Source organism: Orcinus orca, chromosome 2 (genome assembly GCF_937001465.1).
Source record: "Orcinus orca chromosome 2, mOrcOrc1.1, whole genome shotgun sequence".
NCBI lineage: Eukaryota > Metazoa > Chordata > Mammalia > Artiodactyla > Delphinidae > Orcinus > Orcinus orca.
In genome coordinates, this window is record NC_064560.1 from 164462900 (window position 1) to 164479347 (window position 16448).

Genomic DNA, 16448 nt, shown 5'->3' on the forward strand with positions numbered 1-16448 from the left:
CTACTCAATACTCTGTAATGGCCTATATGGGAAAAGAATCTAAATAAGAGTGGATATATGTATACGTACAGCTGATTCACTTTGCTGTACACCTGGAACTAACACAACATTGTAAATCAACTATACTCCAATAAAAATAAAAAAATTCAGTCTATAGCAGCTATCTTTCATATCTATACATTTCAATATTTCCTTTAAAACTACATCCATCTTGATGGAAATCTGTATCTTTTTTTTTACAATTGTAAATAATGCTGTGATAAACACCTTTATACATATATCTTTGTGTACATGTATAAATATTTCTGTAGGATGAACTCCTAGAAGTGAAATTATTTGGTCAAAGTAAACACATATTTAAATTTTAGATAATATCAAACTGCCCTTCAAAAAGGTTGTAAAAATGTACACCTCCTCAAAATGGAAGAAAGTTTCTGTAGTTACTGCTAGTGTGAACATGTACATCAAAAGATTTTACTTATCTCTTACAAATGGGCCATTCTTGGTCTTCATTTTATTTGATAAATATGTAACATGTGACATAGTTAATTACCCTTTCTTCTACAAAACTTTCTTCACTTGTCTTCTAAGGCTGAATCCTCACCTGTTTTCCTCCTAACACAATGGACTCGTCTTTTCGATCTTCCTTCCTGGTTCCTCCTCATCTCCTTGAATTCTAGACATTGAAGTGTCATAGGGATCAGTTCTCAGTCCTCTCTCTACCTACACCCATTCCCTTGGTCAGATCACATCCAATCTCATGGATTTAAATACCACATCTCCACTTGGATGACTAAGAGGCATCTAAATATATCTAAAGCTGAATTTATCATCTTAACCCTAAAACCTGGTCCTTCCACAGTGTCACCTAATATATTTCAACTCAGTAAATGGCAACTCCATCTTTTCAGTTGCTCAAGCCAAATCCTTGGTTTCTTTTTCTTATGCCCCAACTTCCTCTCCTCTTTCAGATTTCTGCTCAAATCAGATCCTGCCTCCCATCACCATTCCCTACACTCTTAATTTACCTATTTTTTTTTTAAATAGCATGTCTTGGGAATTCCCTGGCAGGCCGGTGGTTAGGGATTCGCATTTCCACTGCAGAGGGCCCAGGTTCGATCCCTGGTCCGGGAACTAAGATCCTGCAAGACGCGTGGTGTGGCCAAAACAACAACAACAAAAGCATGTCTCAATATGTAAAATTAGAGTATATATTTTTTCAGTGGATCATTGTCTCCTCATCAGAATATTAGCTGAAGGTAGAAACTTAGCTGGTTCTACCTTAGCTGGTTCTCTATGCTGGTTCTCCAGCACTTAGAGCAGTGTTTTTGGTTGTTGTTGGCATAGTGGCCACTCTATATAATTATTTGTTCAATAAATGAATGAATTGTACAGGTCATACATAGATAATATAATTGGAAACCAGGCCGATGAGGTGGCAAAGGCAGATAAAGCATCCAAGTTTCGGGCCTAGCCTAGGCACTAATATGGAGCTTTAAGCAACTTATCCTTCAAAGTCTTTTTTCATCTGTAAAATGGGGTTTATGCCATATTCTTCAGAAAACAAAGACACTTGGAATGGTCACTATCTACTTGGACAATACACAAAAGTTTCACTACCTGCAACTTCTAGGAACATTTGCTTCAATTCTCTTAATTTCACCTGCTCAGTTATAACACGACTTGAGCGTAGATTTTCAGAGGCTCTTAGGTTGTATTTCCAAAATGTCCACCTAGACAAACTTTTGAGACTTGTAAAGGCAATTACCAGGAAAAAAAAAAAATCGCCTAATTCCATTATGGTGATGGTTGCAGAGCTCTTTATATATGTTAACAATCATTGAATTGTACACTCAAAACAGGTTAATTTCATGGTATGTAAATTACATCTCAAGAAAACTGTTAATAAGAAATTAGAGATTCTCTAATTCCATATATGTGGCTCCCGTAAGATATCATCAGAATTTAAGAATAAGGTAAAAGCCATCTACCAAAACCCCAAAACGGAAAATGAATAAAGTTCAATAGATGAGCTCTGCCATTGACTTACACCATCCTAAGAAATGGTCTGTAAAAGAAACCCAGATATTTAGTGCTACTTGAGTAACAGATAAATTAGAGAACTGCATCGGGATAACTGTAAGCTGAGCGCCTAAGAACCAGCCAAGTTCCTCGAGCACAGACAGCACTCAACGGACTCAACTTGCAGGACCAGAGGATTGCTCCCCAGTCCTGCAGTCCCGCTCCCCAAGCAAACGCCCAATCTCACTTCTCCAGAGTGGACGTCTACGAGGAGTGTCCGCCCTCGTTGGTCACTTGGCATCTAACCCCAGATATGAGTGGGGGATCGGACAAAGCCTAGACTCGCAAAGCTGACGACCCTCTCCGCACTGGCCAACCTGGGGTTACCCCGGACGCTGAGGGAACCACGCGGGCTGGGCTTCAACCTTGGCCGAGCATCAGATTTGCCTGAGAAGGCTTTCAAAACTGTCAGGGGCATCACCCAGTCGCTCCGATTCAGTTTCGGGGTGAGGGCCCTGACACCAGTCTGACGGAGCCGGGGAGCAACAACGCCGGACGCCGCCCCACACTCTGCAGCTCTACCCACTGCCGGCCAGCCCGACGCCCGCCAAGCTCCCCACGCGGGACACGGGCCAGAACGCTCCAGCACAGGCCCCGCGCCCGCCGCCCGCGCCCGCCGCCCGCGCCCGCCGCCCGCGCCCGCCGCCCGCGCCCGCCGCCCGCGCCCGCCGCCCGCGCCCGCCAAAACGGTCTCCCGCGAGACCGCCCCTCGGCTCCGCCCCCTGCCCCGCCACCGAAGGGCTGATTCCCTCTTCAGCTGGTTCCCCGCCCACACGAAGGCGAGATCTGGAACGGCTTTTTCCACCAGCCAATCATTTCCGTCAGCCAGTCACCACCAGTTCCTCCGCATCTCCTTCGCCCTCATCCGTCCGCAGTGTCACACGGCACTCGCCCTACAGCCAAGGGTTACCCGCGTTCCCGCCTCAGTGGGCTGCGCAGGCGCAACCTGGTTTAGCGGAGCGCAGGCGCAAACTTGCGAACGGCTGTAAGGAAGAGGAACGGGTGGTTCCGCGCGTCCTTGGAGGGAGTGGCTCCTCCAGTTTGGCTAAGTCCTCAGTGGAAGCTTGAGTAGGAGTGCTGCACAGGAAGGTGGAGTTCGCCTCTGCAGCCGCACTTGTCGCTAGGGTGTGTTGGAGCGCAGGCAAAGGTTCAGGGTAGGGAAGGGTCCCTAATAGCCTTTGTTTCGCGGAAGGAGACTTCTGTAGTTGGAAGTTCCGGGTCTGGTAGACTGGGGAGGAGGGGTTGTTCCCACCTTGTCAGACCTGCACACAGGCGCCTTGCCCCTGAGGAAAGAGTCGCCGGGCAAGAAAGTACCTGGTGGCTGCCTGCTGGCTCCTGTATTTATGTGGCAGCAAGCTCCATTAATCTGACGCGAAAATGTTTCTGCCAGGATAGTTGGGGATGCCTGGAATCTAGAGTCGAACTCAGAAACCCAAACCTTATTTCCTCTAAGAAAATTCGAGTTCAGCCCAGGACTTGATCAAGGGTTACATGACAGGTTAGAGACAGATGTTCAACAAGAACTAAAGTCTTCTTGCACGCCATTGCTATTTTCCACCGTGCTGAGTGGAACACATGCTAAATGGAGCTCCATAAATTTACCATTTCTCTTCAAACTCTTGCTGTCCTCCATATGTCGTCTCCCCAGTCTTGGACCTAGGGTCAGTTTCTTGTATGGCCCCTTAGAAAATTCAGCATTCCAGTTGACCTCTCCCTGTCCCACACCTGAAGGAGATCTAAATGCTTAAACTAGTGGATCTGGTTGTCATGTTTACTTTTGGTCATTTGGCTAGTTTCCAGTTTGGGGCAATTATGAACAATGCTGCCATGAATAATTTTGTAAATGTCTTTTTGTAGAATATACATACATATTTCTGTTACCTATATATGTAGGAGTGGAGCTGCTGGTTCATAAGGCATGCCTGTGTTCAATTTTAGATACAAACTGTGGGAGGTTTCTAGAATAATGGCTCCCTAAAAGTGTGCTTGTCCTACTCTCCGGAACCTGTGAGTATATTGGGCTACATGGCAAAAGAGAATTAAGGTTGCTAATCAGCTGACCTTAAAATAGGGAGATTATTCTGGATTGTCCAAGTGGGCCTAATGTAATCACAACGATCCTTAAAAGAGGAGGGAGGCAGGAGGAGGAGAATAAAAGAAATAGTCATACGAAAAAGACTGGGCAGACTTCATGACCCTGGCTTTGAAGGTGGAAGAAGGAGGCAATGCGCCAAGAAAGTGGGCATCTTCTAGAAGATGGAAAAGACAAGGAAATGGATTCTCCCCTCCCCAGAAGGAACTTAGCTCTGAGACCTCCAGAAATGCAGGATAATAAATATTTGTTTCAGCCACAAAGTTTGTGATAATTTGTTACAGCAGCAGGAAACTGATAACACTGCCAAACTTTTCCAAAGTAATTTTATCCATTCATACACTTTGAGAGCTTTGAAAAAAAATGTCCATACTTTACCCTCACACCACACTCACTGAACTGGAATCTCTGGATAAGCCCAGAAAAAGAAATGATTTTTTAATTAGGTGATTCTGCTGCATCTTGAAGGTTGAGAACTATTTGTCTAAATCCTTAAATCTAAATTCATGTCTCATCATTGAAGAACAGAGTGGCAGCGATTTGGCCACAAGATAAAAGCAGTTCTAGAAAAGATTTGTTCCAGGTAGTGGAAGGGTTCCTCTCCCTTGTCTGCTCAGAGTTAACATAGCTAATCTTTTACAGTTAACTCGTTGAACAATCAGTTTCTACTAATACAATTCATAAAGCAGCATTAAGACTAAGGACTCTGTACTTGCAGAAGATTTTTCTTTAACATGCTTATGAAGTGGCTCCTTGAGACACTTCCGCATCTTGGCACGTTCACCTTCATGGAGAACTTGACCCCAAGAGCTGACAGTACTTGCAATTCCTCAAAAAGAAGGAGTTGGAGAAGTGGGGAAACAGCTAGCCTGGCTCGTTGAGTTGTGCAGTCCTTCCAGCTCTTTGTGCTGAGGCCGCAGCAGGCAGCTGACCCTTGGGCCATGACCCTGGGGAATTCTGAACAAGAAGGTGGTTTTCTTAGAGGTTGGGTTGCAGGTGGAGGCTCTGGACAGGGTGTCCCTTCATTTCCTCAAGGATATTCTTCAGAAGAAAGGTAAGTGAACTTCTTACATTGCATCCAGGGATCCTGGAGTCAACTTACTTGGTAGTGATACCACCAACTGCTGGGCCCCCCTTGGCAACAAATTCAAAAGTCCTAAGAAGCCCTGGGCAGTTTTCATTAAAAATATGTCATCTAAAAAGAAATGAAATTGAGTTACTTGTAGTGAGGTGGATGGACTTAGAGGCTGTCACACAGAGTGAAGTAAGTCAGAAAGAGAAAAGCAAATACCATATGCTAACATATATATGGAATCTAAAAAAACAAAGGTTATGAAGAACCTAGGGGCAGGACAGGAATAAAGATGCAGACGTAGAGAATGGACTTGAGGACATGGGGAGGGGGAAGGGTAAGCTGGGATGAAGTGAGAGAGTGGCATGGACATATCTACACTACCAAATGTAAAATAGATAGCTAGTGGGAAGCAGCCGCATAGCACAGGGAGATCAGCTTGGTGCTTTGTGACCACCTAGAGAGGTGGGATAGGGAGGGTGGGTGGGAGATGCAAGAGGGAGGGGATATGGGTATATATGTATATTTATAGCTGATTCACTTTGTTATACAGCAGAAGCTAACACAACATTGTAAAGCAATTATACTCCAATAAAAATGTTATATATATATATATATATATATATATATATATATATGTCATCAAAAGGAATGAAGAGTGAGCCAGTGTTCAAACTATAAACTAGTAGGAGCTAACAGTTCAAGTACTTTCTTGACTAGTGTCAAATGTCAGTTTCCCTTTAAAATTTGAAATACTCCATGGCATGCTGAGCTCCAGAGTGCCTTGGCACACATTTGAGACCCATGGCTGTCAGTTTAGAAGTTGTTCTCATCTTTTCCTTGAATGAGTATTCAAGATAACCATTTTCTTCCAAAGTGTTACTTTTATAAGGTCCAGTGTAACTTCACACCTTCCACCCTGAAGATCCCTCTAAAACTAAGCCCCACAGGAGTCCTTTTCAATTGACCACAGCAGGCGCTGAGTGTCCACTCTGGCCTGTTCAGATTCTGACCTGTTCCCACAGAGGACATCTTGGATAAATCTAAAACTACCTTGGAAGATGAGCAGTTTCGTATTCTAAATGAAAAAAATTAGAGATTATATATTTAAAAACAGTCCATTAACTTAGATATCGGCCTACATCTAGGAAAACTGGCAGACACTATAAATACTAAGAAAATTTAAAACACAATATAGTCTATTGCACATTTTTAAGAATTCTTAATGACTTTCCTACCCTTCAGCATTTCACATCTGATTTTCAAACTCTCAGTTAATCAAATAGATAAGATAGATTCAAATTACAGAATATAACTTTACCTAGATTCATAAGGGGGTATAACCAAAAAACTACTCATTCTAGAAACAGGCCATTAACTATAGATATAAATATTCCAACTAAGAACAAGTTTTGATTAATATCCTGCTTAAAATACAGTTAATAAATATAATTAGATGCTATATATTACAATTAACAATCCAGACTAGACCACAAGTAAATGTACAAAACAAGATTACAACAAAGAAAAGTTAATTGCCAAATATCAAAGGAGAGAAGAGATTTAAGTGAAAAGTTTCAAATGTGTTTTATTCATAACGTAGCCATATTCAAGATGCTGGAGGAAATGTCCATGTCTGCTGAGTTCTGGTTGGCAGAAATTCTTTATTCATTATCCTATCCAGTCTCACACGCAGAAGCAATCTTTGATTTGTCAGAGGCTTCATATACTTGTATAATAAGCCTTAGGTGATTGATGATTTTCTTGTCTGCTGTTTTCATGTTAAATCTCAGCATCTTCTTAATAGTTTCTCAAAAGTCAACAAGCTACAAAGAACCACAAAAATCAAGACATGTCATTAGTTTTGCTCACCTACTTAACTATGTACAATGAAATTTTTATTAGAAATTTAGTTTTATTAAACATTTCTTTATGAAGTGTACATTATTCTACGTTCAAATGTATTTTTAAGCAAAAAAAAATTACAAGAAATCTAAAATTACCTTTGCATTTTAAGATTTGTTTTTATTTTTACAATCTTATAGACTAAACCTAATTTTATTGCTGCTTGTTTTTCATCCATGAGGTAATTATTTTTTGGACTTCTGATTTGCTGTAGGTAATAGCTGTCCCCTAAATACATATTTCTCCACCCATTCTCTAAAAACTATAGTGATCAACAAGGAGAGCAGATAAAACTCTCCATAAATCATGCCTAAAGCTTAAGTAAAGAATACCACAGACTTCAGTTTTCATATAAGTGGGGAAATAAATATTCTAAACCAACAGAGGCAGCTCCAGAGCCCACACTGGAGTATGCAGTTAGTTTCCTCTGGTGTCCCGGAAAAGGGACAGTTCATAAAGGGGGAAATACGAAGAACAAGTCTGAGACCTGATGAATCAGAATACCGGCAACTGGGGAAGGAAAAGAAAGGGGCTTAGAAGCATGTGAGAGCAGAAATGGCCGATCTAGAGGGCAAGGTTTCTGAGCAGAGAGGGAGCTACTTGGAAGGGTGAGGTGTTCCCTAGAGGCTTCGTGCCAAGGGAAAAGAAAAAAGCAAGCACTGGAAATTAAGGGACCTATATAAACAAGAGAGTATTGCAAAAACAGACATCACATAAACCCCCACCCCAAAATAAAAGGCTTTACTTCCTAAGTAAACTTTAGCAACTGCACTCACCATGTCAACAGAAGAGGGTGGTACTGAGTTAAGAAGCCTAGTAAGTATACCCTGCCCCCTAAGTACCCTGAGGTAGAAACACCTGAAATTGAGAGGGCAGGGCAATCAAAGGGATTTTAACGTGAATAGATAAATGGCAAATATCCATTTTAAATTGTTATGAGAAGAAAACAGAAAAGCAGTATCATCCAAACTGTTCAGGTGGTGAAAATACTACCCCCAGAAAAACTGCCATGAAGCAGAGGCAACATGTTTGACAACACCTGAAATGAATTAAATATCAATTAAACAAGGATTTGCAGACATGGGGAAAAAACACCTTTTGAATCAGAAATGCAATAATTTGGAGGGACTTCCCTGGCTGTCTAGTGGTTAAGACTCTGCACTTCCACTGCAGGGGACAGGGGTTCGATCCCTGGTCGGGGAACTAAGATCCAGCATGCTGCCGCAGCCAAAAAAAAAAAAAAAAAACAATAATTTGGAATAGAAATGGACAAAAATAATATCTAGATGCCTAATGGATAAGAAAGATGTGATGATTAAACACAAGCAAGAACAAGACATCTCAGAAATGAAGAGTAAACTACAGAATGCCCAAAGAAGAGATCAGAATGAAAATATAATAAGGGAGGGACACTGAGAGAATAAAAACAATTAAGAAAATGAATATGCAGAAGTTAAAAAAGAGAAAAAAAAGAAAATGGTAATATCATGACTTTTGGTTTTAAGAATCTCTTAAGGAAATTCGTTAAAGTTTCATGTTTCTTGGGCTTCCCTGGTGGCCCAGTGGTTGAGAGTCCTCCTGCCGATGCAGGGGACACGGGTTCGTGCCCCGGTCCGGGAAGATCCCAGATGCCGTGGAGCGGCTGGGCCCGTGAGCCATGGCCGCTGAGCCTGCACGTCCGGAGCCTGTGCTCCGCAACGGGAGAGGCCACAACAGTGAGAGGCCCGCGTACCACCCCCCCAAAAAAGTTTCATGTTTCTTAAGAAACATGTATGGAGGTGTGACATGTAATCCCACAATAGCCCCAAATTATCATTTAGGCTTTAGAAAATTCTCTTAAAATATCTGCTTTATAAATCTAGTGAGAATCTAAGCAAGTTTAGAAGCACTACCCTCTTGTCCAAGAAAGTGATCCAGCCCCACAAAAATGGTTTCCCCTTAACTTTCATTTTCTCTCATCCCTACCCTGCTTGTCTTTGGTTAGTCAGAGGACGTGTACACAAACCTAAGCTATGATAATCATATATCCCATTCCTTGCCACTGTGAATTTACTAAGGATAGGCATTTGACCTAAGCTGGGCTTGTAAGACCCTTTCTTGGGATTCTCTCTCCTGTCACAGAAAATCTAACTGTAAAATTCTGTGGCTGTCAGCCAGACAGACAAGCTGACAGACAGCTGCCAAGAAGAATGTGAGAAAGGCCTTATATTGAAGACTCCAGGTGCTAATCTGTGGCCCAGGTGCATCCCTGCCTTCTCAGAGCTCTGGTTGTTTAACTGCCTTTGATTCCACAAGCCTATCAATTCTCTTTTGTCTAAGGTAGTCTAAATTGAGGTGGGTGTTTATCACTTCAACTTAAATAATCTTAATATAGTAATTAAAAAAAAACAAACCTCTTCTTGTTGTCCCGGTACTTCTTCAAGTGTGCTCTTTGCTGTGCAGAGCTCAGGAGTGACAGTTTCTAACATTTGATGGGCCCTCTCTTTGTCCCACCTTGCATCTTGCTCAGCAGAGTCTACTGTAGTTTCCAAGTCTGTTTCCATAACTGCCTTCCCTTTCATCGCTTCAACTTTTTTTAAAGATTGCCTGAGCTTCTCAATTGTTTTGTCCTGTGAGGGTATAAGGTTGGGGGAAAGGGAGATGACTGTGATTAAAACTCCTCTAAATAACAGGCATGATACATAATAACTCATGCTTTTTTTTTCTTCTTTTTCTTTTTTCTTTCTTTCTTTTTTTTTGGAAGAGCTAGATAATGGAAAAGAAAGAAAATTCCACAACTTATGAATTAAGAGGACATTTCTCCACCATCATGCTCATCAATAACCAACAGTTACTGAGCACTTTTATAAACTAGGCACTTGGGATTTAAAGAGGTTTAACACATGTTCCATGTCCTCAAAAGTCTTATAGTCTGTGCTAATCAAACACAGAAATAGAGAAAATAACTGGCTGCAATAAGAGAAATATTCTTGATAATCAACTGGCAAAAAAAAAGTTGATCAGTAAGTATCTAGTGTATATTTGGTTTCAGGCATAAAATGTATGTTTGAAATACTACAACTGGAGCTTGATATAGAGAAGATCCAAAGAGCATCCCCCCAAAAATCACTAAAACTTTTAACCATTAACCCAATAAGAAAGACAAAAGTATGACTGAAACAAAAAGCAAGGGATCTAGATACCTAACATTTAGAATACCGGTTACCTTTGAGGAGGATACCTGGGGGCTTCAGTGGGATTGATAATACTCTGATTCTTAACATGAGTGGTAGATTTGTAGCATCTAATTTTATTATTCTATATGCTTTAATATTATATATATATTCTTTTATATGTATGTAAAATAATTTTAATGTTAATTTTTCAAGTTCAAGGAGAAACATGCAGCAAAAATAGAAACAGACCAAAGCTTAAGTGAATTTTTGAAAGACTCATTTTTTTACTTACTTTAAGGACATTTACTCTTGTCAGTTGAGTTTTCATAGTTTTATTTGACAATTTAAAGTCACTGAGCTGTTTCTGAAGTTTATGAATTTTCTCCTCTAATCTTTGAGTTGTAACAACCTTCAAATTCTGCTGAATTTTCAGTAATGTTTCTTGCTTGTTGTCTTTCTCTAGCTGCTTGAATGTTTTGCCATTCTCCATCTGGGAAATCTTAGTCTGGGAGTTTTCCTTTACAGAAATCAACAGTATTAGAATTAAGAAGTTATGCTTTAAGATGGTGTTCTACAGTAGCATACCAGATCTACTCTACACTGACAAACTGTAGGCTTAATTCTTACATAAGTAGAATAGTTTTCACCACAAATATGCATTAAACTAATCCAGAAAATAAAATATGACAATAAAAGTGATGGCTTAAGGCTAACAAGGGTACAGTTAAGTATACAATGTTATAAACACCAGGTGATAGTAGAGATTAGTTCAACTATTCTAAGAATGTATTATAAGGAAATAATAAAATATTTAGATAAAGACTCAAGCACAAAGATATTCTATACAACATTATTCATAACATGAAGAAATAAAAACAATGCAAATGTCAAAAAATAGTTAAAATAAATTACATGTGATTGATTATACATTCATTATAAATGAAGTTTTCAAAAATATTTACTAAGAGAAAGTACTAATGATATAGTTAAATGACAGAAGCAGGATGAAGAAAAAATACGCTATCTCAATTATGTTAAAATATTCTTGGAAAATAATCATAGGAAGATATACCTATATGTTAACACTGGTTATCTCAAAGGGGTAGAAATACTGATTGTTTTAATTGTATTCTTTCTACTATTCTGTACTTTATAAAGTTACTACCAGAAAAAAAAAGAGAGAGAGAGAAGCAGTGTAGATTTAATGAAGATACCACATATTTTCATTATATATAAACTAAAAATTAGTAAAATATATTGAAAAGAACCACTAGTTCTTTCAAAACAGGAAACAGATACTCCAGGCAAGACTGGTTAAAGAAGGAAGAGAAAGTGAAAATACACAGTATTACGAAGGAGATATATACAAAACTAATGTACATAAATTAATTTTATTAAGAGAAAAAAGTTATTAGAAGACAATAGAGTAATGCCTTCAAATCTCTGTGTGAAAATAAAGTCTAAATTCAATTATAAATTGAGCCTGAAGTTTAAAAAAAAAATTAGCTTTCGACAAAATTCAACACCCATTTATGATAAAAACCCTGCAGAAAGTAGGCATAGAGGGAACTTTCCTCAACATAATAAAGGCCATATATGACAAACCCACAGCCAACATTGTCCTCAATGGTGAAAAACTGAAAGCATTTCCACTAAGATCAGGAACAAGACAAGGTTGCCCACTCTCACCACTCTTATTCAGCATAGTTTTGGAAGTTTTAGCCACAGCAATCAGAGAAGAAAAGGAAATAAAAGGAATCCAAATCAGAAAAGAAGTAAAGCTGTCACTGTTTGTAGATGACATGATACTCTACACAGAGAATCCTAAAGATGCTACCAGAAAACTACTAGAGCTAATCAATGAATTTGGTAAAGTAGCAGGATACAAAATTAATGCACAGAAATCTCTGGCATTCTTATACACTAATGATGAAAAATCTGAAAGTGAAATCAAGAAAACACTCCCACTTACCATTGCGACAAAAAGAATAAAATATCTAAGAATAAACCTACCTAAGGAGACAAAAGACCTGTATGCAGAAAATTATAAGACACTGATGAAAAAATTAAAGATGATACAAATAGATGGAGAGATATACCATGTTCTTGGATTGGAAGAATCAACATTGTGAAAATGACTCTACTACCCAAAGCAATTACAGATTCAATGTAATCCCTATCAAACTACCACTGGCATTTTTCACAGAACTAGAACAAAAAATTTCACAATCTGTATGGAAACACAAAAGACCCCGAATAGCCAAAGCAATCTTGAGAATGAAAAACGGAGCTGGAGGAATCAGGCTCCCTGACTTCAGACTATACTACAAAGCTACAGTAATCAAGACAGTATGGTACTGGCACAAAAACAGAAAGATAGATCAAGGGAACAGGATAGAAAGCCCAGAGATAAAGCCACACACATATGGTCACCTTATTTTTCATAAAGGAGGCAGGAATGTACAGTGGAGAAAGGACAGCCTCTTCAATAAGTGGTGCTGGGAAAACTGGACAGCTACATGTAAAAGTATGAAATTAGAACACTCCCTAACACCATACACAAAAATAAGCTCAAAATGGATTAAAGACCTAAATGTAAGACCAGAAACTATCAAACTCTTAGAGGAAAACATAAGCAGAACACTCTATGACATAAATCACAGCAAGATCCTTTTTGACCCACCTCCCAGAGAAATGGAAATAAAAACAAAAATAAACAAATGGGACCTAATGAAACTTCAAAGCTTTTGCACAGCAAAGGAAACCATAAAAAAACCAAAGACAACCCTCAGAATGGGAGAAAATATTTGCAAATGAAGCAACCGACAAAGGATTAATCTCCAATATTTACAAGCAGCTCATGCAGCTCAATAACAAAAAAACAAACAACCCAATCCAAAAATGGGCAGAAGACCTAAATAGACATTTCTCCAAAGAAGATATACAGACTGCCAACAAACACATGAAAGAATGCTCAAATCTTTAATCATTAGAGAAATGCAAATCAAAACTACAATGAGATATCATCTCACACCAGTCAGAACGGCCCTCATCCAAAAATCTAGAAACGATAAATGCTGGAGAGGGTGTGGAGAAAAGGGAACACTCTTGCACTGCTGGTGGGAATGTGAATTGGTACATTCAGTATGGAGAACAGTATGGAGATTCCTTAAAAAACTACAAATAGAACTACCATATGACCCAGCAATCCCACTACTGGGCATATACCCTGAGAAAACCATAATTCAAAAAGAGTCATGTACCAAAATGTTCATTGCAGCTCCATTTACAATAGCCCGGAGATGGAAACAACATAAGTGTCCATCATCGGATGAATGGATAAAGAAGATGTGGCACGTATATACAATGAAATATTACTCAGCCATAAAAAGAAACAAAATTGAGCTATTTGTAATGAGGTGTATGGACCTAGAGTCTGTCATACAGAGTGAAGTAAGTCAGAAAGAGAGAGACAAATACCGTATGCTAACATATATATGGAATTCAAGAAAAAAAAATGTCATGAAGAACCTAGGGGTAAGACAGGAATAAAGACACAGACTTACTAGAGAATGGACTTGAGGATATGGGGAGGGGGAAGGGTAACCTGTGACAAAGCGAGAGAGTGGCATGGACATATATACACTACCAAACGTAAGGTAGATAGCTAGTGGGAAGCAGCCGCATAGCACAGGGAGATCAGCTTGGTGCTTTGTGACCACCTGGAGGGGTGGGATAGGGAGGGTGGGAGGGAGGGAGACGCAAGAGATATGGGGACATATGTATATGTATAACTGATTCACTTTGTTATAAAGCAGAAACTAACACAGCATTGTAAAGCAATTATACTCCAATAAAGATGTAAAAAAATACTTGTCATTTATGCAAGTATTCAAAAAATTTTTTCTCTCCAAGACACCATTTCTTAGGAATCTATTAGAGGATATAACCCAGCAAAATAAGAAAGTAAACCAAAAGAGAGGAAGACAAGAGATTCATGAAACAGTGCAACCTAACCAGGAGATTGGAGAAGAAAAATCACAGGATTATTAGCTGTGCCCAGGCTGACAGAGCAAACAGTCCAGACCGACACAAGAGGATTAAGGACTTTGGATGAGAAAGAATGGGAGATTTTTATAGATTAGAAGATCCTCCGATGCAGTATTTGGGGAAAAAATTAATAAGTGAATGTTGAAAATTATACATATGAAACACAAGGAAAGTATTAACTCTAGGATAAATAACATGCACTACAAGAAAGGAAAGGTCACAAGAGTATAATACTTGGCATTTTGTAAACACTATTTAATGTCATAGTGAAGTAAATGCTGATTATGGATTTAGCTAAAAATATTGATATAACAATACTGGGAAGATGGAAGGGGGAGTTGGGAAAAAGATAAACCTTCATCTGTCATATAATAGGAAGTCAACAGATAATGTCTAAAATAAATAACTCAAGATATAGCAATATAAGCAAATTATTTTAAAAAATGGAATTAACTACAAGAAGCAACAGCTAAAGGGGTTAAAAGTAGTTCCCTCTGGGAAATAGGATAGATGGAGGTACAGAAGTGGGCTGCTGCTTTTCAATAGAAGACTCTTGTTATATTTAATTTTTTTTAATGTACATATGTAAAATATATACATATAAGTGTAAAAGGTAAAAAAAAATCTCTTAAATAACTTCAGCTCAAAGAAGAAATGGAAACCAATAGTAAAAGTGTAAACATATAAAACATAGTAAAAGGACACTTCTTATTAAAATGTATTGGACAAGCCACAGAGGAATATTTATAGTCTTTGGTGCTTTTATGATTTAAAACAAAGGACCAAAGAAAAGCATATTTACATAAAGAAAAAGAGAAATTAGGGGTGTAGATTTAATAAAGATACCATATATTTTCATTACTTATACATAAAAAATAAATGGTAAAATGTATAGGGAAAAGAACCATTAGTTCTCTGGAAAGATAAAATAGATGCCCCAGGGCTTCCCTGGTGGCGCAGTGGTTGAGAATCTGCCTGCCAATGCAGGGGACACGGGTTCGAGCCCTGGTCTGGGAAGATCCCACATGCCGCAGAGCAACTAGGCCCGTGAGCCACAGCTACTGAGCCTGCGCGTCTGGAGCCTGTGCTCCGCAACAAGAGAGGCCACGATAGTGAGAGGCCCGCGCACCGCGATGAAGAGTGGTCCCTGCTTGCTGCAACTAAAGAAAGCCCTCGCACAGAAACAAAGACCCAATACAGCCAAAAAATAAATAAATAAATAAATGTTAAAAAAAAAAAAAAAAATAGATGCCCCAGGTAAGCCTGGTTAAGGAGGAAAGAGAGAAAGTAAAATATTAGAAAGGAGAAACATACAGAATGCATAGATATAGAAAAGATGAAAATAATTCTAAACACTACTTTGTAACTCAGTGGCAATAAGTTGAAAACCTAAAGGAAATACATTGTTTCCTAGAAAACAATATAATATTCAACTGTGTCCAGAAAATCCAAGAATTCTAGTAAAGAAAACTATTGGACTTAATAAGTAAATTCAGTAAGGTGGTATATAATTTTTAAAGATATAAACATATCAAAGGCTTTTATCTATATTAGTAATAATCATTTCAAATAGAAATAGGGAAAATATGCCACTCGTAATGGGCAGGAAATCTATTTTCCTTCCTGACCTAGGAGTAAACTTTACAAGAAAAAATTACATGAAGGACTTTTATAGGACTTATATGAAAGAACATTATAAAATCCTATTACAGTACACAAAATAAGATCTGCTAAAGGGAAGGAGGACATGTACCAAATTATCAAAAATTATCAATTTTCAAAAATCATACCATTACAAAGCCAACTGAGTAAACTACAAACAATATTTACAAATTGCTACTTTGACAGGTATAAAATTTACATTGAATATTCAACTCATACAGTGTAATCATTAACCTACTTTTATTTTTGTCCTCTGTTGTTCCTTTAAATGTATTCTGTGGAGTTAATTCTTCATTTGCCATTAACTGAAACTTAGGGCAAGGCCATGTTTTTCCTGATCACTTTCAGTTTAATGTAAAACTTATAACATTGCCTTTACTAAAAGGTACCTTTACAACAACAGGTCAAGAAATTATAAAGTAAAAACAAC

At 38.7% G+C, this 16448-nt stretch overlaps 1 protein-coding gene across 2 annotated transcripts in view; it reads right to left on the bottom strand.

The window, feature by feature from the left end:
• Window positions 1–6372: 6372 nt before the first annotated feature.
• LOC117200614 (restin homolog) overlaps window positions 6373–16448 on the bottom strand; it is a 53925-nt gene continuing 43849 nt past the window's right edge. Inside the window, exons 8-10 of one of the 2 annotated variants that reach the window (XM_049706397.1) lie at window positions 10599–10823; window positions 9645–9760; window positions 6373–7072 (exon numbers count right to left, since the gene is read on the bottom strand). In XM_049706397.1, coding sequence (XP_049562354.1) covers window positions 7036–7072; window positions 9645–9760; window positions 10599–10823 — 378 coding nt within the window. In that variant the 3' untranslated portion in view covers window positions 6373–7035. Of the gene's footprint in view, window positions 7073–9544; window positions 9761–10598; window positions 10824–16448 lie in introns of both variants that reach the window. The other variant, XM_049706396.1, reaches the window with a different exon arrangement.